Source organism: Bos indicus x Bos taurus, chromosome 17 (assembly GCF_003369695.1).
Source record: "Bos indicus x Bos taurus breed Angus x Brahman F1 hybrid chromosome 17, Bos_hybrid_MaternalHap_v2.0, whole genome shotgun sequence".
Lineage (NCBI taxonomy): Eukaryota > Metazoa > Chordata > Mammalia > Artiodactyla > Bovidae > Bos > Bos indicus x Bos taurus.
In genome coordinates this window covers 12,507,205-12,526,561 of record NC_040092.1, presented here as the reverse complement: position 1 = coordinate 12,526,561, position 19,357 = coordinate 12,507,205, and the positions used below count along the sequence as shown (strand labels likewise).

At 46.8% G+C, this 19,357-nt stretch overlaps 1 protein-coding gene across 1 annotated transcript in view; it reads left to right on the top strand.

The window, feature by feature from the left end:
- The window catches only part of TBX5 (T-box 5), a 51,285-nt gene that overhangs the window by 19,543 nt on the left and 12,385 nt on the right, over positions 1-19,357 (top strand). The window contains exons 7-8 of the mRNA XM_027566687.1: positions 536-627; positions 18,932-19,158. Coding sequence (XP_027422488.1) covers positions 536-627; positions 18,932-19,158 — 319 coding nt within the window. The remainder of the gene's footprint in view (positions 1-535; positions 628-18,931; positions 19,159-19,357) is intronic.

The following is a 19,357-nucleotide window of genomic DNA, read 5'->3' as shown; positions in this document are numbered from 1 at the left end:
TTATAATTCTATATGTTGGTCTTTATTTAATTAGACACCCTCCTTTTCACTGGAACTAGCAAACTCTGTGAAAACTATGAAATGAATGTGAAATGAGGTATAATAGGATTTTGAGAGCAATAATCAAGTCCTTCCCAATGGAGATTGCCACGCTGCAGGAAACTGACATCGTGTCAACATGGTACAGTTTTCCAAGGGGGTGGAGGACCAAGTGTTGAGGTCTGCATTGTGTTTGAAACACAAAATGCTATGATTGAGACAAAAATGCCAATCCGGCTGGAATGATGCAGAGTATGACTCCAATTAGTGGGCAAACTGAAACCAGGTTTTTGTCCCCCCTTTTATAGACAGTCTGATCTAGGACATTTTTCAGAGCCTCATTTTGAATGCAGTGATGGGTCCTGTTGACATGACGGGCTTAATTTGCTTCTTTGGGTTGCCAGAGACTGTGTTTCCATGACACTTATCATTAGCTGGGTCACCAGGCGGTTTTATAGCAACCAAGTGAACACGGAACTCTCTCTGCTTCCTACAGATCACCCAGTTAAAGATTGAGAATAATCCCTTCGCCAAAGGATTCCGGGGCAGCGATGACATGGAGCTACACAGAATGTCGAGAATGCAAAGGTAAGAAAGTGGGATCCTTGGCTCCTCGCTCTCTGCATCCCTTGCCCTTCAATAGCCCAGGTGAGCCAGCAGCCCCGGAAGACCAGGCACAGAGAAATGGGGCCTTGTTGCCATCGAGAGAAACGAGAATGAGCCTCTGGAATCCCACTTTCTGATAAGCCTTTCACTGTCGCCCACCAGGCTTCTCTGTCCATGGGACTCTCCAGGCAAGCATACTGGCGTGGGTTGCTGTGCCCTCCTCCAAGGGATCTTCCTGACCCAGGGATTGAACCTGTGTCTCCTGCAGCTTCTGTGTTAGAGGCGGGATTTTTATGGCGTAAACCAAACCCTCCATGTGGTCTCCTCTATCAGACGCTCTGGAGCGTGTAGATTTGGGGAAGACTGTGTATGAGGGGACTTGACCATTTGCATCTGCCCACGGAGCAAAAGCTACAATTTTCTCCTCTTTCTCTGCTGTCTTCCTCTCTAGTGAAGTCCTCTCTCTCTTTCTTCCCATAAGTCACCGCCGATGAATGATTTTCTTTTGGCAACAGCTCTTGGTAAATGAAAGGGGAGTTAATGGCTTGATTTCCGTGGGGTGATATACAGACTTGACACCACGCGGCCTCCCAGGCATGGGGCGGGGATGGTGGATTAGAAGCTGGTGATAAAAATGGTTTGGTCTTTTTACATATCCTGTGGTCTTGGTCGCTGATATGATGAATAGGAGGGGCTGTGGCAAATGGACATAGTGGGAATTCGGTCTGATTTGAAACGATTGTACAAGCATTGCCAATTTTGTCGAATATTCTCTTGGTAGAGTTCCAAAATAACTTACCATATGGCAAGAGAATTCAAGATGCATTTTGTTCCTTTTGACCAAGAAATGTTGTTTTTTTCTTTCCATTTTGGTGGGTTTAGCATTTCAAAATAAAATGAGGTCATTTAGGAAGCTTAGCCTTATCCTTTCTGGAAAACCCGAAAAGGGAGAGTTGGGCAGATGGACACATGTACTCATTCAAAGGAGGACAAGAGACCCAAGAAGAAGAGGGAGAGAAAGGTCCCAGAGCTTTGTGGTTTAAACGATGGGTTTGGAAATAACATGCTGTAGAAATCTTTTTCAGATAGTGGGCTTAGCAGATCTAATTTTGCATGCTTTTAAAAAATAAGTATGTCATTATCTTCAGGTCGAACAGGTACACCAGACTCATATGAATTCCTGTATTAATAACTGATTTCCTTCATGATGGTGGACTTGTAAGATGCTTTATGTGGTGAAAATAACGAAGTCCTTAAATTATTATTTAGAAACATTTTTAGCTTTACGTGTCTTCACTTGGAAGTTGGAGTTGAATTTAGCCTGTGGTCGGTGGAAAAGTTGATAACAAACATCGCTTGAAGGTGAAAGAGGTCAAACTATTTTCAGCTGTCGGCTCAGGGACCCACGTGTTGTTTATATGGTGTCTAAACCCCATCCTGTCCTGATGGTCATCTTGTCATCATGGCAGCTTAGCCACTGATGGACAGTCTCATCTTGGTCATCCTGCAGGAAGGGGTCCAGGCTGTGCAGCTGGGGACTGAAGGGCTTTTTCCATCCCCTACTTCTTCCCCCCTTTCCATCAGGTCCAGGGCAGGTGGGATTATGGGTTTAAGGTATTGCAAGTAGCCCCCTCAATTTTACCCGGTCATCTGGTCTCAGAGGTGCTACCTTCTTATCATGTCTCACAGTTCACCTCCTTTCTCCATCTAGGCTGCCTTTCCACCAGCAACCTCACCTGCCACAGCCTCTAACCTCTTTAGGCCTGACACCAGCTCTGTTCCCCTCCCAGACATGTTCCAGGCAGCTGCCAAAGACATCTTGTCCCTGTGCTTGGTCGCTCAGTCGTGTCCAACTCTTTGTGACCCCATGGACTCTAGCCCACCAGGCTCCTCTGTCCATGGAATTTTCCAGGCAAGAACACTGGAGTGGGTTGCCATTTCCTTCTCCAAGGGATCTTCCCGACCCAGGAATGGAACCGGGGTCTCCTGCATTGCAGGGGATTCTTTACCAGCTGAGCTACCCAGGGAAGCCCAAAGACATCTTTGTACAGCACAAATAAGACACATTTCTTCACAGCCTCAAACACTCCTATTGCCCTCCGTGTCAGGTCCAGACGCCTTGGTGTGTTTGACCACGCCCTTCCCATCGGGCCTGGCCACGCCCTTCCCATCGGGCCTGGCCACGCCCTTCCCATCGGGCCTGGCCACGCCCTTCCCATCGGGCCTGGCCACGCCCTTCCCATCGGGCCTGGCCACGCCCCCTAGCTCTGTTCCTCCCGGTGTCCCCTCTCCCTTTCAATCAGGCTGAAGGAGTGGCTCCAAATCTGTCTTCTATCTATTGTTTTTGGCCCCGTGAACACCAAGGCTGGTTAACTAAGCTCCATCTTTCCCCCCTCCCCTTCCATCTCCTGTCCATCACTAAAGCCTCCCTGTAACTATTTCTCCTTGTAGCTGTGCCTTCCTCCAGGGAGCTGCTTCTGGCCACAGACTGCCTGGTGCGGGTGTGTCTATTCCTAGGAGCCCTCACTGGTTTTCTCTGTCAGGCTGGGCGCCACACTTTGGAAGTTGGTTGGACAGATGATGGGCATGGAAGCAGAGACAGTGGGGGACGGACAGGTGTTTGAGAGTTCGCATGTCAGCAATCCTGGAGTCTCTTCCTACAGCTCTGAACCACGTGCCTGGTGAGCTATTTAGGCACAGGACTCTGCTTAGGTCTGAACTCTGCCCTAACTACTCCTTAGGGTTATTGCACATTGGCTGTGGGCTTCTTCCCACCTAGGCACCTGGAGTTGGAAGGAAGGAAAGGTAATTGGTCCTCAGTAAGAGGTCAGGGATTGACATGTTGGATTGAAAGTCTCAGCCTCACAGACACGTGTGTCTTTGTGGCTGTGTGAGGAGTTGCATTGTGAAACAAAGAGAGTTGGACTGACCACTCTCCAGGCTGGGAGAGTGGACAGGGTCATCCACCCAGTTCTCTGGACCTGTCCCCTGGCGGGGAGAAGGAGCAAAGCAGAGAGGCTCCAGTAAGGTTTGGAGTCGGACAAACCTGGGTTCAGTCCTTGCTCTGCGTGTATCAGCCCGTGACCTCGGGCAAGTAATGTTACTGCAGGGGGCCTCAGTATCCTCATCTGTAAAATGGGCATAAATAAAGATAGCTTCCCCTTTCGGGAGTTCTTGTAAGATCTATGTGAGAGAGTGCCTGAAGGGTGCTTGGTTCCTAGTCCATGCTCTAAAATATGATCCGAGTCAGGGAGAACTCCTCATTACTCCTAGTTTTGCCCTTGTTCAGAATTGAGTCTGGGCTGTGGTCCCAACTCCCAGGTCACAGTTGGTAGTGACAAGTGGGGAAGATGGCTCTCCGGAGACGGCTCTGATAACAGCCTGGCTGGAACGGCGGGCTCACTGTTGATCTTGTAATCCTGTTTCCTGTCCCCCACACACCCGGTGACAGCTGGCTCAGGCAGCAAAGCGGGAGGAATGAAATTTCCTCTAATACCAACAATCGGAATGGAGGGAGGGAGAGGGGTGGGGTGATGGAGGGCTGAACCTTAACTCTGCCGTGATCCCACGTAAATAACTTTTGGATTAGCTTGGCAAGTGTCTGGGCACGTACCCTCCTCCCCTCTCTTCACCCAGCAATCTGTGTTTGGAACATGCGGAGAGTATCTTAGTTATTTTCCAACGTTTATGTATGGTTTCTAGTTACAGAAGCGATAACTACTTATTCTGAAAATGGGAGAGTGAAGGGAAAGCAGAAAGAAGAAAATAAAATCATTTTGCAAATCCTGTCTCTAGCCGACTGATTAAAATATGTGCCAAGGTTATTTGGAAAGGTTAATCTGTGGCTTAAAAACATCTTATCCTAAAAAACCAATATTTCCCAATTTGCAGGGCCCCCTCCTCTGGTGACAAATGAGATGACTTTAGAGCGTGCCCACAGATACCAGGCACATCAGGCTGATTTCATAGACAATATTGTTTAGAATAAGACTAAGTTCTCTTTTATTGACTTATTTCTTTGGCTGTGCTGCACTGCATTTGGGATCTTGGTTTTGTGACCAGGGGTTGAACTCATGCCCACAAAACACAGAATCTTAACCCCTGGACCGCCTGGGAAGTCCTCAAGACTAAGTTTGAAGGAAGGAAGGGAAGAAGGAAAAGAAAGAAGGAGGGAGGGAGAAGGGAAGGCAAGCTAAGGCTGGTTGTTTAGAGAAAATATTCTTTGTGACCCCATGGACTGTAGCCTGCCAGGCTCCTCTGCCCATGGAATTTTCCAGGCAAGAATACTGGTGTGGATTGCCATTTCCTTCTCCAGGGGATCTTCCCATGAACTAAATAGCAGAAGAGGTGGTATGAAGAGTTGGCCAACGTTGTCAAGGTGATATGCAAATCACAGAAATTCGGGAGATGCACCTAAATGCTCACCCTAGTGAGAAAGCGTGGGCACTTCACTGTCAAAGCTGAATGAGAACTTCCTGGGAGTCAAAGGTCCCGGTGGGGCCAAGGACAGGGGCCACTGAGTGCAGGGAGGTGCTTTTATCGAGAGGATGGGAGTCAGGTTTTGTGGGATGAATGGGATTTTTTCTTTTTGCTAGCTCTTGTTTTTTAATTTTTTAAACTCTATTTTATTTTCAGCTATGACAGGTCTTAGTTGCTGCACATAGGATCTTCACTGCGGCAGGCAGGCTTCCCTCTGGTTGAGGTGCTCAGGCTTAGTTGCTCCGAGACATGTGGGGATCTTAGTTCCCCTCCCAGGAATCGAACCCACGTCTCCTGCATTGGAAGGTGGATTCTTAACCACTGGACCACCAGGGAACTCCCTAGGGTTTTGTTTTTTTTTTTTTTGGCTGAGCTGAGTGGCTTGTGGGATCTTAGTTCGCCTACCAGGGGTTGAACCCACATCTCCTGCATTGGAAGGTGGATTCTTAACCACTGGACCACCAGGGAAGTCCTGGTGAATGGGATTTGAATCTGTTGAGAGGAAGGGCTTTCTGGGTTGGATCAGAGGAGTGTGCAGGGATCTACCCATCTGGGGCTCTGGAGGAGGCATCAGACTCTAAAGATCTCTGAAAGTCAGCTGCCGTGGCACTGTGACAGGGAACAGTGTCCCTAGAAGCGTGGGATTCTAGCGGTAGAAGGGACCCTGGGAGGCAGCGTCTGGTTTAACCTTCCTGCTTTTGCAAAAAAGAAAACTGCAGCCTGGAGACTCATTTGTTTTTATTTTTTTTAATTAATTTATTTTAATTGGAGGCTAATTACAATATTGTAGTGGTTTTTGCCATACATTGACGTGAATCAGCCATGCGTGTACATATGTCTCCCATCCTGAACCCCCCTCCCAGAGACTCATTTATTTATTCAGTTTTGGATCTGTTGCTTTCTTCTTCAGCGGACACCCATTCTTTCAGGGCTTACTCTGTGCCAGGTCCTGAGGATGCAAAGGTGAATCCATGCACCGAGGGGCAGGGTTCACTGATGCTAAAGCAGGCTCTCGAGCTGGGGTCCTGGCTAGCACACTGATGAGCCCTGGGGCTCCCCTAGCTCTATCTCCTCATCTGTAAAAGGAAGATAATTATAGCACCTACCTCCGGGGCTGTTGCATGGATGAGGTGAGGTAATATGGGTGTCCTAATTACTATTGCTATGCAATGAATGATTCCATTCCTAAATTTCCCATCTACTAGCTGCGAAACCCTGGGCTCTGAGCTGGCTCATTATCGCTGCATGAGACTCTGAATCCAGGACAGCCAGAGCTCCAGCACTTCGCTCCCAACACCTCTGTGCCCACGCAAGGGGGAGGACGTACAAGCAGCCTCGGTCCTCCCATGAGGAGCTCAGAGACCATCACAGTGCTCCAGATTTTGTCCACTTAACAACCTACTCCCGCTCAGGAATGCTCCCTAAATGCTGCTTAGGGCGGAAAAGCCAGGCATCGCTCGTTGTCACTGTGCCCAAAGAGAAGCCGGAAATCCCCAGGGAGGCACTTGGGTTTAGCTCAAGGTTTGGGGGTTGGGAAGGATGCCTCTGGACAGGTGTGATTGCTGTCAGGTTTTGGTGGGGACGGCTGCAGGTATCTGACGGCCAGACAAGGCTGGGTGTTCAAGATGGCACACCCCCATGACTGCAGTTAACGCTGGCTTTTGGCTGGGAGCCCATCTGGGTGGTCCCCTGGAGCGTGTGCATGTGGCCCATCCAGCATGGACTCCCTCCATGGTGGCGAACTGTCCTTGGACAATCTTGAGAGGGCCTTTGCTCACTACACCTTGGGAGCCTGTTGCATCTCTTCTGCTACTTGCTGTTGGTTGAACAAGACTCACTAATGGGCTCAGATTCCAGGAGAGCCAGGGATCCTCCCTCTAGACAGAAGGAAGTCAGAGAGTGTGCCTGGGTGATTTAACACTGCCCCAGCTTGCCTAGGAACGCCTGACACTGTCCCTGGGCTGGAGTGACCCTGGATCATGTCAGGAGGAGATGGGATCCATTCCCTCTTGAAGTCTGAGGCCAGGTTGACACCCAGTAAAGGTGCAGATACCTGGCAGTGAGCATCTTCATGATAGAAGGAATCACCTGTCTGCCCCGGCAGGCTACACCTGGTCTTTCTGTAAAGACAAACCTCAGAATAGGAACAGGCAGCAGCAAAGTGCTTCCTTGGGCATTGCTTGCTTTAATTCACACAGTGTGGCTGTGACTCATGCCTGGCCTTTCTGGCATACAAGCATTTGTGGAGCATGATGGGGAGACTGGCAGCGCCCAGCGGTGGCAGCTTCAGAGCTCTTCATGGGAGAATTGAGGTTGTCTCTTCCTCAGTCTTCTCGTGGACTGCCGATGCTTTGGCAGGAAGTAATCTCCAGAGCCGGGGTCCCTGGAGTCTCTGGTTAGCCTGTAAAGACTGATACCAAAGTTCCAATATTTTGGCCACCTGATGTGAAGAGCCGACTCATTGGAAAAGACCCTTATGCTGGGAAAGATTGAGGGCAGGAGGAGAAGGGGGCGACAGAGGATGAGATGCTTGGATAGCATCATCGACTCAATGGACATGAGTTTGAGCAAACTCTGGGAGATAGTGAAGGACAGGGAAGCCTGGTGTGCCGCAGTCCATGGGGTCACAAAGAGTTGGACACGACTGAGCGACTGGAAAAGAACAGCAACCAGAGAGCAGATAGGAGAGCCAGGAGTCCAGGTTGTCCCAGGTAGAGCAAATAGGTTTTGTCAGCCCCAGGCTGGGGGCATCTCTGTCCACCCACTTAAGAAACAGACCATTGTCCTCTGACTCTGCAGGGTAGGTCACCTCCTCCTCATCCACCTTATCTAAGACCCCTTTGGAAAATCCAATTAAAGCAAGAACTCTGAAAAACTCACAATATATAAATAGAAGAAAAAATGTCAAGCAATTTTGAGGAATTTATAGGGTCTGGGATCCTTAAAAGCTTAAAATCCAGGACGTTCCCTGGTGGTCCAGGGGCTGAGATCCTGTGATCCCAGTGCAGGGGGCCAGAGTTTGATCCCTGGTTGGGAAACTAGATCCCGAGTACTGCAACTAAGACCCGGCACAGCCAAATAAATAAATATTAAAAAAAATTTTTTTTAAACCTTTTTAAAAAAGGTTAAAATCCTTGCACTGGAGCCATCCCTTCTTTTCCAGCAACCACCCCCCGCCCCCACCCCTGCCTTCCTAATTTTAAATGACTATTCAGCTCCTAACTTCAAATGGTTATTTTTCAAAAAGAAGGCTCAGCGCTCTTGTATTCTCATGCTTGTGGTTAAAGCTGATGTGCTTAGTCACTCAGTCGTGTCTGACTCTTTGCGACCCCATGGACTGTAGCCTGCCAGGCTCCTCTGTCCATGGGGATTCTCTAGGCAGGAATACTGGAATGGGTTGCCATGCCCTCCTCCAGGGGATCTTTCCAACTCAGGGATCGAACTTGGGTCTCTGATGTCTCCTGCATTGGCAGGCAGGTTCTTTACTGTCTGAGCCACCAGGGAAACCCATGGGGATGTCCAGTTAATGAGATGTGATCTCCAGGACAGCGAACGTTCTGGAGGTGACATTAACTCCTCACTCCTTGCTGTACTTTTGGCTATGCCTGTGGCTTCTCCCAGGAAAGTGTGAATTTATGTAAAACAAGAAGGCTCTTTATGTTTGGGAGGCCAGGCCAGCCTAAGTTGTAAGTGGAGGTTTGTTCCGAGAGGTCTCACCTTGGTCCTGGTTGTCCGTCATTCATCTGCAGCCCCACACCCAGCTCTCTGCTCCCCCAGTGAACCTGCTCTTCAGGGACAGTGTCTGAGGGCAAATCGCCCGTAAGCGTTGTTTCTCAAACTTTTGGCAGACATCACAATTAGCTGGGGGTGGGGAGGCTGGTGAAAAAAGCAGGTTTCTGGGTCTCACCCTTAGAGGTTCTGAATCAGTGGCTCTCGGGAGAAGGTACAAAACTGTCCTTTATCAAGTTATTTGATGGAGGGGTCCCCTGGTCAGACCTGGATAATTTCTTGGCCCTACAAAATGAGCAAAGACGTGCAGAAAATAATGTGTGACCTTACCTTCTGGAAACGGAGCTCATGGGCTGGGCTATTTTATAAAAAGGAACCCGTTTCTCTACTTGGTGGCCAACTTTGGCTGAACATTGGAAATCCCGAGAGTGTGTCCAATGTTGTATTATGAAAAATGTAAGACATATAGAAAACATGGAAGAATTGCATGGAGACCACCCATGTACCCACTGATTTGGTTCTGTAATTAATATTTTGCTATATATTTGCTCTATCACACATCTGTCCACTGATGTATCTCTCCATCCACCAATCCATCTATTTATCTTTTCATCCATCAATGCATACATACATTTATCCATCCACCAATCTACCTTTTCACCAATCCATCCATCCATCCATCCACCATCTTACTTTTTTAAATTTCTATCTTATTTTTTTTCTCAATAATAGAACTATTTTATTAAACATGTGAACACACTTATTTTGTACAACACGCATTTCTTTCTTTCCTCTGCTGCAGGAAGCCAGGCTCTAGAACCCCATGTTTATAAAAACACACTTTGGCAGCTACTATGGCAAGGTGAAAAAAGTGCAGTTCCGAAAGTAACAACACAACCAAAGTGGGGAACAGAAAAGGCAGAGCTGAGTGGGCCCAGCGCTGCTCATCTTCTCTCAAGAGGCAACAATTTAAGAACAGAAACTCTTGAGCGTTATTTAAGCAGTACTGCCCAACTCTCTTGGTAGCATCTCTCTTTCAATTCCATTTATCTTGATGTTGTAACTAACTAATCTGTTACTTCTTTAAGAAATTCTGCCCTGGTTTATATCCTTTTCAGTGGCCCGTATCCCTTTGAGCTTCAAAAACACACAAGTCGCTCAGTCGTGTCCGACTCTTTGCGACCCCACGGATTGTAGCCCACCAGGCTCCTCCGTCCGTGGGATTTTCCAGGCATGAATACTAGAGTGGGTTTCCGTTTCCTTCTCCATAAATTTACTTTTTAATTTGGAATAAAACTGCTTTACGTTGTTTGTGTTGGTTTCTGCCATACAGCAATGCAAACTGGCCATAATTATACATATATCACCTCCTTCTTGAGCATCCCTCCCCTTCCCCATTTTTTTGGATGTATTTCACACTCAGTTGCATTTGTGAGTACCTTTCATCCTTGTATACTTCAGTAGGCATGCCATTAACACGGATTCAATTTTTGTTCATGATTCTGTTTCAGGTAAAGTCTACATACCGTGAAATGCACAGATCTTAAGTACACCATTCACTTCTTGACAAATGCATATACCTGTGAAACCCAAGTCCTTATCATCATATAAAACATTCCTTCACCCAGAGAGTTCCCTCATGCCCCTTCCCAGTTATTCCTCTTCTACCTCCCCACCAGAAACAATTAATATTGTGATTTTTTAAAAAACTGTCAGGTTTGTCTGTTATAGAATTTTATATAAAGGAAACCATATACTATTTACCCTTTGCATAAGGCTTTTTTCTCCTGGGGAGAACTAGAGATCCTGGGACCCCTTTTGAGTAGCAGATGCAAGTATGGACTTATCCTTAGAAAAACTGACAAGCTCTAATGCTCTGGTATTTGGGATGGCATGGGGAGTGGAATTCATAAATCAGGTGAAGCCTTTGCAAGGTAAGAATGTTTGCTTCAAAATATAATCACGTGGTGTATAAGCTGGGGTTTATGGAGCAATGTGTCTCCAATATATGCTAAGCCTTTCCAAGCATTGTATCGTTTGACCACCCAAGAAGGGGATGATTCTGACTATTCCCATTTTATAGACAAGAGACTGAGGCTCAGAGAAGGGAAGAACTTAGCCAGCCCCGCAGTGGCCAAATTGGTGGCTGTGTACCATCAAAGGCAGGCACATCTGTACAACCTGACTTCAGAGTCACAACTCAAAATGAGCACCCTAATATGAAGTTATGCAGAGATTTACTATGGGAACCCCAAGGTCGCCCACCAAAGTCGTCATGATGCTGGGTGCTCTTGGCCAGCGAGGGTGTTGTCTTTGAGTTTCTTTCTTTTTTCTTGGTCACGCCGTATGGCATGCGGGATCTTAGTTCCCTGACCGGGGATTGAACCCATGCCCCTTGAAATGGAAGCTCAGAGTCTTAATCACTGGACCGCCAGGGAAGTCCCAACCTTTGAGATTCTTGGTGCTGCTCACATCAGACAGCCCTGTTAGAATCAATGGTGGGAATTCATGTCACTTCTTCGTGTCCCCCTAGTCTGCCCAGTGAGATGGAGCAGCTAGAATTCACAGTGCTTTTCTCCACCTCCCTGGTGGGGTGAGACCTGAGTCATAAAATGGGCGCGAAGCACTTTGTAGATGAGAATGATGGGAGTGATTATTATTTGCTGAGCTAAAATCCCGCTTGGGGTGAACTGCCCCCATCCCTTGAGGGTCCACACACGTTAGATCGGAATCATTTCCCCAAGCGTATCAGAAAGTTAATAAATCGGGAAGGCTCTTGTGGGATGTGGGGGGTGTCCTCTTTTCATTCTGATCGCAGATTAAAGTGCTCGTGAGAGGAGGAATTTGCTTGCAAGAACAGATTTTACAGTCTCCAGCCTTGCCCTTGTGCACTGCTTTAGTGGTTGGAGAAAGGCTGCCAGAAACTGAGTAAGCATCGCCAGGGGAAAACAACAACAGAAACTCACCCCCTCCTCAGCACCCCAGCACCCCTGCCACCTGCTCCCGTGAAAAGGCCAATTCAGTCGGCTGCAGTGGAAAACATTCTCGGGGCCTTTCGTTAGCTGGCGGCCGGCTGCGATGCCGTTTGGCTGTGGATTTCAATATTCCCTTGTAACGTTTTACAACCCAGAGCCGGCGACAATGGCGTCATTCATTGCATCCGCTCACGTGGAACAGAATGTGAGAGAGTGGTGGAGCCGGGAGAAGCTGGTTGGTGGCCCTGGTATCCAGGGTAAACTGGGGTTGTCGGGTCCCTGTGTCCAGGCTGGGCAGATCGTGTCTGTGTCAGCCAGTGCAGTGGGATTTGACTTTTGGTAAAGCAGGAATGATGGACAGTTGGATCGGTAGAGGTTGATGTTACCTGATAAAACCAATACCTAACTCTAGTACCCTCAAAGATGCTCTGTGTGACAGAAGTGTCGTGTTGCCCTAGCAGTGATGGGAAGGCAACGATTGCCTATTATCAAGTGTAAGTTGGGAAAAGTTTTGGAATAGCACTGACCCCGGGTGCAGCTCAGCTTTACCTCTTCTTAGCTAGGTGTTCTGGGACCTCTCTGAGTCTCATTTCTTTTCTTTGTCTCTAAAGTAAATGTCATCATACGGATGAAATGGGATTCTTGCCAGGATCAAATGAGGGAAAGCATATAAGTCAACCACTGCAGTGGCTGGAGAGCTGCCCCCATGACTCAGTGGTAAAGAATCCGCCTGCAATGCAGGAGACCTGTGTTTGATCCCTGGGTTGGGAAGAGCCCCTGGAGAAGGGAATGGCAAACCACCCCAGTATTCTTGCCTGGAGAATCCCCATGGACAGAGGAGCCTGGTGGATTACAGTCCATAGGGTTGCAAGAGAGTCAGACGTGACTGAGTGATTAAAAAACAACAGCCGTGGCTGGAACAGTAGGATGCACAAAAAAACAATGTAAATGATAAGGAGGAAGATGAGGATGAGGAAGGTAGTGGTGATGGTGAGAATGGTCATGCTGATAATGATGATGTTGGTGAAAACAATAGCCCCCAGTTGCTATTCTCTTCCCAGACCCATGAGGGCTTTTCAGCTGTCCTTTTAATTCTCTGCTGCCTGTATTCTTGAATGATGCTGCCTGTACACTTGAATGATGTAGAGGAAAATAGGTCATCTTCTCCTCATGGGGACTTTAGAGGCTTTTGCTGTGTTGCTACTCACGAGTTCCTTTGATTCATGCATTGATGAGCCCAGGAAAAATGATCCTGGGAATTTCCTGGTGGTCCAGTGGTTAGGACTCTGTGCTTTCACTGTTGAGGACCCGGGTTCAATCCCTGGTTGGGGAACTAAGATCCCACAAGCCACGTGGCATGGTCAGAAAAAGAGAAATGATCCCAAATGGTGTTTATTGGGACCCTTTTCTTCTCTTTGTCTCTGTTACTCTATCCTGACTGAGAAGTCACTCCACTCTTCTATGCCTCGATTTTGACACCTGCCAGGTGGATTTGGGGATGTTGTATTGCAGACACCAGGGGAGACATGCGTGGTTGATGGTGGGGCTGATGTTTCAAGCTCCTGAGAGAGAAACATACTGAGAGGGACAAGTGGTTATTGAGATAATATGCCTTTCCCACTTCTGTGAGTATTAGTAATCAAAAGCAGGATTTGGCTTTTCCAGAGGGTAATTTTGCAATCTGGCAGTGCCGGAAGGGAGAATTCCACGGAGTCCATTGATACATTCTCTTGTAAATTCCCTCAGCCAACATTTTTTAAGAGTTATTTTCTTTAATTAAAAAAAAACACAAACCATCCCCATTAAGAATATCAAACTAAAAAGAGACTTCTCCTTCCCTATTGGATCTCTGACAGCCTAGTACTCAAACTAAGCAAGATTTCAATTGAATTGCTAGCAAGATTTGCAACTTTTTTGTTTTATTATTATAATGATTTTTCTTCTTCTTCTTTTTTTTTTCCATTACGTAGCTTCAGCTGCCAAGCGAGAACTATAAAGCTAATTTCATTCCTTTCAGCCTCCTGGCCCCAGGGGGAGAGTCTGAGCAGTGGAGCGGCTCAGTATGGCTCCAGCTTTGGTTCTGAAATGACACAGTCCACAGGAAGGCTGGGCTAGGAAACCCCAGGGTGTCATGAGTGTGTCTGTAACCTCACGGAAACTTGGCAGACACTCTGTTGTCCCGTCTGGTCACTCTGACGTGGTTTGTGATGACAAACAAAGGCAGGGGCCCAGAGTGGGAGATTGTCACACCCCTGAGAGGTGGGTGAAATGAGAGAGGAGTCTTAGGCTCCAAACCCCTGCACCCCTAAAAGCATATTATGTTTTAAAAATGGAAAGAGGTCAGTAGGAAATTGTCTAGAAGTAACTTGGAGACAGTTGGGTTAGAATTCTGGTGGTGTCTCTTTCTAGCTCTGGGACCCTGGGCAAGTTATTTCATCTCCCTGGGCCTCGGTTTTCTAATCTGTAAAATGGGGATAAGAGCAGTCCCCACTTCAGAGGGTCACAGAGAGGATGAAGGGGGTGAATGCAGCATCCTTCAAAATGTGCTAAGCGTTGTGCTCTTTGTACGTGGTATAATTTCAGGTGTACTTTTAAACATTTCAAATAGGTAAGTGTTTTTATTTTAATTGCATTAGAGGACCTTGCACCACAAACCCTTTAATGTCATGGCTGTTATTACTCGGAGTAAGGCAAAGCTCATTTAGGCAAATAATTCATTTAAAAATGGAGTAAGGTGAAGAATGGTTGGTTCACAGCAAACATCATAGCTAAGTTCAGGATTTCCTGATTCGTATATCTTCTACAGAGGGATTCTTATCCTGGTTGGGGCCCTGGGCTCCTCTGGCAGTCTGGGGAAGCTCAGGGATCCCATCTCAGAAGAATCTGATTAAATGTGTAAAATAAGATGCATTGATTGCCAAGGAAGCCCATTATATTAACACAGAGTGATCAAACTCTTTTCTAAATGGCGACATAGTAACATATGCACTTCATAAATGTCTTAAGTAATGGGGACCTAGTAGCAGATTGAAAATAACTGTAATTTTGAAGTCATCATGAGCGTAAGTGGTATCTGGAGACCTGTACAGCTGCAGCAAGATGGGAAGTTATTTTGTTTCTGTTGATGACAGTCGCTAGGGCTGCTAACTCAACTGTGGCTTGATGCCGACACCCGTTACAGAAAGAGATACTGAATTCCAATTCAGGATTACTGAAAATAAAGACATCATCTTGAAAATCCAAGTTTACACCCATGAGTTTTTCCCCAAAGTTGAGACCTCCATGTTCAGGAGACAGGCTTATGGCACGGCTCCCTCCCGAGAAATTTTATGAGCTGGAAGCGCGAGTCATCTTGTAACGGCGGTCATGACAGCTTCTACTATGTGCCAGACATTTTCTAGAGTATGTTATTGGATAATTTCAACGATCTTGAGAGATAACTGATGCTCAGAGAGATGGTCTGTCTTGTCTAAGATCACACAGCTGTTAAGATGGTAGGTCTGATACAGAATGCACTTTTGCCTGAATCTAATATCTTTTTTCTTCCCACTATACCCTGATTCTTAGATACTCAAATAAAAACCAGAGTTCAGTGAGTGGGTTATCAGGGAAGGGAAGGTGTCTGGGGGACTCAGGGCTGGCTGCTGTGGTTTCTTCAGATCATCTCTTTATTTCCCCATTTTGCAGGTGACGCTTAGCTAGGTGACCTGCTTTATCCTAGCTCACTGAGTTGGCAAGGATATTGGACCAGGAGTGCTACAGGCTCAGTGGGGTGGAGGACCCAACGGAAGGTATTGCGTGAAGAATGGACATTTCAGGACTTTCCTGGTGGTCCAGTGGTTAAGATCCTGTGCTCCCATTGCAGGGGGCAAAACTTCGATCCCTGGTTGGGGAACTAAGATCCCACATGCTGCGGGGCCAAAAAAAAAAAAAGGACAAGGAAGCACTTTTTTTAAATGTTGAAAAAAAATTAGAAGGGACATTTCCCCAGAAGTAGCAGCTTTTCTGGATCCACAGATGACAAGATCAGATTCAAATCCTTTTCTGTCCTCCTCACTCCCAGGGACCTCTCTTGGGAGAAATGTGGGGGAAGCTTTGAATATCTTCTACTTCATTTTCATTTTGCTTTCCAACCAAGGAAGATCTTCCCCTGTGAATTTCACCTCTGTTTCCATTGCCTTTTGTTGCCCGAGGTGGTGTGGAGGGTGGGGGACGTGGGAGGATGAATGGAGAACCTGGAGGGTCACATGTTGTCGTCCAGGAGACTGCAAGCACTTCTTTTATCTTGTGTGTATCCCTCCTAGACTAGTCCTCCTGCTCTGCTGTAATTAAAATTATATTAATAGTTTATATAGTATTCTATTAACAATTAGTAATAATTATTATTTTCAACACGGAAATATTCATCTAAACTTCATAAATGGTGGTGATGGTTTAGTCACTAAGTCATGTCTGACTCTTGTGACCCCATGGACTGTAGCTTGCCAGGCTCCTCGTCCATGGGATTCTCCAGGCAACAATACTGGAGTGGGTTGCCATTTCTTTCTCCAGAAACCTCATAAATGCTCACTGTAAAAAGAATCAAACAATGCAGATGTGCAAAAATAACGTTTAGTAGCTCAGTCGTGTCCAACTCTTTTACAACGCTGTGGACTATAGCCCGCCAGGCTTCTCTGTCCAGGGATTTCCTAGGCAAGAATACTGGAATGGGTTGCCATTTCCTTCTCCAGGGAGTCTTCCCGACCCAGGGATGGAACCCGAGTCTCCTGCATTGGCAGGTGGGTTCTTTACCACTGAGCCACGAGGAAAGCCTGCATAAAAGTAATAAGTTGATCTAAAAGTTCTCCCATAACCCCAGCTTCTGGAGGGACCATGTTATATCCTGCCTCTTTGACTTCGTTTATCTTGCACAGATTTATGAATTTATTCATAAACAGACTTCTCATTATTTTCAAAGGTTGCATGAATATTCCACCATCTAGCTCTGTCAGAGTTGACTCAGCCATTAATGAGGACATTTAGACTGTTTCCAGTTTCTTCCCTTTGTTCTAGAGAAGGAAATGGCAACCCACTCCAGTCTTCTTGCCCAGAGAATACAGTGGGCAGAGGAGCCTGGACAGGCTGCAGTCCACGGGGTCGCAAAGAGTCAGACGTGACCAAGCAAGTGAATACTTGCACTTTCATAGACCATGCAGTGGAGAAAAATCCTCATACTTACCTTCTTAGGAAAATCCATAGTAATGGGATTGCTCGGTCCACCTTATTAAAAATTTCAAAAATGAACGCCATCAGGAATTCCCTGGTGATCAGATGGTTAGAACTCAGTGATTTCACTCCCATGGCCCTGGGTTGACTCCCTGGTCTGGGAACTAAGATCCTGCAAGTTGCGTGGTATGGCCAAAAAAATAAAAAATAAAAAACCAAAGAGTGATATCATATTGCTTTCCAGAAAAGATGGGCTGATCACCTTATCCACGCTGTACTAGTTACTGTCCTGAGCAAGATATCCTTTCTGATCCCAAACACTGGCAGCCCTCTTCCCTTAGTGGATGTGAGAACGTTATGGGTTGGACTATTCTCTTCTTTAACACCCTGGACATTTCTGTCAGTTATTCCTTTTACCTTTGAGCTTCTCTGCAAATTCTCACTCAGTCCCTCTTTCACTCACCTGGTTTCCTTTGGGGCTCTTGGTGATACTCAGCTCCACTTTCCTCCTTTCCAGGTCAGGTTTCTGTTGAATTGCCTGAGCTCTTATGAAGACAAAATAGGAATACCTGAAAGCTAAAGGGAAGGGAATGTGGGGGGACCTATCATAAAAGTGTGAGGGACCAGGAATTTCCCTGGTGGTCCAGTGGTGAAGAATCCACCTGCCAATGCAGGAGACACGGGTTTGATCCCTGGTCTGGGAGAATCCGACATGCCGTGGAGCAGCTAAGCCCATGTGCCACAACTACTGAAGCCCACGCACCTGGAGCCCATCCTCTGCAGCCAGAGAAGCCACTGTGATGAGAAGCCCGTGCACCGTAACCAAAGAGTAGTCCCTGCTCGCTGCAGCTAGGGAAAGCTGATGCAGCAACGAAGACCCGGCACAGCCGGTAGATGAATAAATAAAAATAATGAAAAAGAGAGTATGAGGGACCAGATTTTGAGCGCCTTGGTAGAGGCTGTCCATATGGCATTGTATGCTGAGGTTTAGAAAGGCTGTGGTCCATATGGCATTGTACATTGAGGTTTAGAAAGGCTGTGGTCCAGTGGTGGAGATGAGACCCGACTCTGGACCTGCCTCTCCTTAGATCCCAGGCTCTGTTCTCTATCTTCTCTGTCCTCTTTCTTTTCCTCTTCCTGCCCCCCTCCCCCACACTGTGTCTCCAAAACTGTGACAGTCCTGCTGACGGCTGTCATTTGTTGTGACAAACGCCACTGTAAGGCTTTCACATGTATTAACTCATTTCTTCTCTCAACAATCCTTTGAACCTAGATTTTGTTTATTATCCCTTTTTTACAGGTGGGGAACCAAGGGACAGAGAGGTGAAGTATTTTCAGAGGCAACAAGTACAGCAACTCAAAAGGAAATTCTAAGGCACAGGCAGCAAACTCTTCAGATTGGGGTGACCTGGATTTTTCTGTGACTACCCTAGATGGTCAGCTGCCATTCTTGATTAATGTTAGGGAAAGACCACAGCCCCATTTTAAAGATGGAGACCAAGAAGTTAAGTCTTAGTGACTTCTCAGCTCTTTAGCATTTGAATTAGGGCATGCAAAGACATCTAGAATAGGGTGAATATTTCAACTGACATGTCTTTGTTGATTTTTAGGAGGAATTCTGAACTGGGGGTGCTCATTTACCTTTTGGCATATGTATAGAGCTGTTCGTGAACCAACTTGCCTAATGTGTAAGACATGAAAAGATGGTGACCAAACGTATATGTCCATGACATAGGATGCACTTGAGCATAACCGTATCTCTCCATTCATCAAAGATCCCTTTGTTTCTTATTCTGTGATTATTTTCCCCAGTGGATTCTTTGACCCTGTGGTTCAGACAATGAAAAGGTCTCTATCATGCCACTGATCGATGTCATTTTGTATCTTCTCTCTTTCAGTAAAGAATATCCTGTGGTTCCCAGGAGCACAGTGAGACAGAAAGTGGCCTCCAACCACAGTCCTTTCAGTAGTGAGCCTCGAGCTCTGTCCACCTCATCCAACTTGGGGTCCCAGTACCAGTGTGAGAATGGCGTGTCTGGCCCCTCCCAGGACCTCCTGCCCCCGCCCAACCCGTACCCGCTGCCCCAGGAGCACAGCCAAATTTACCATTGCACCAAGAGGAAAGGTGAGTGCGACCGTGCTGCCCACCTGGCCACTTTCTTTTCTTCTTCTTTCCCTTGAAAAAAGGAAATCCACCTAACTACATGTATATTTATTTTTAAAATGTAAGCAGTGCACTGAGAGACTGAGAGAATGTAAAAGAGTCAAACCATTCTGGTACAGCAAAAGATTCCTTTGACACATCTCTGCCAAGTTCTAGCCCC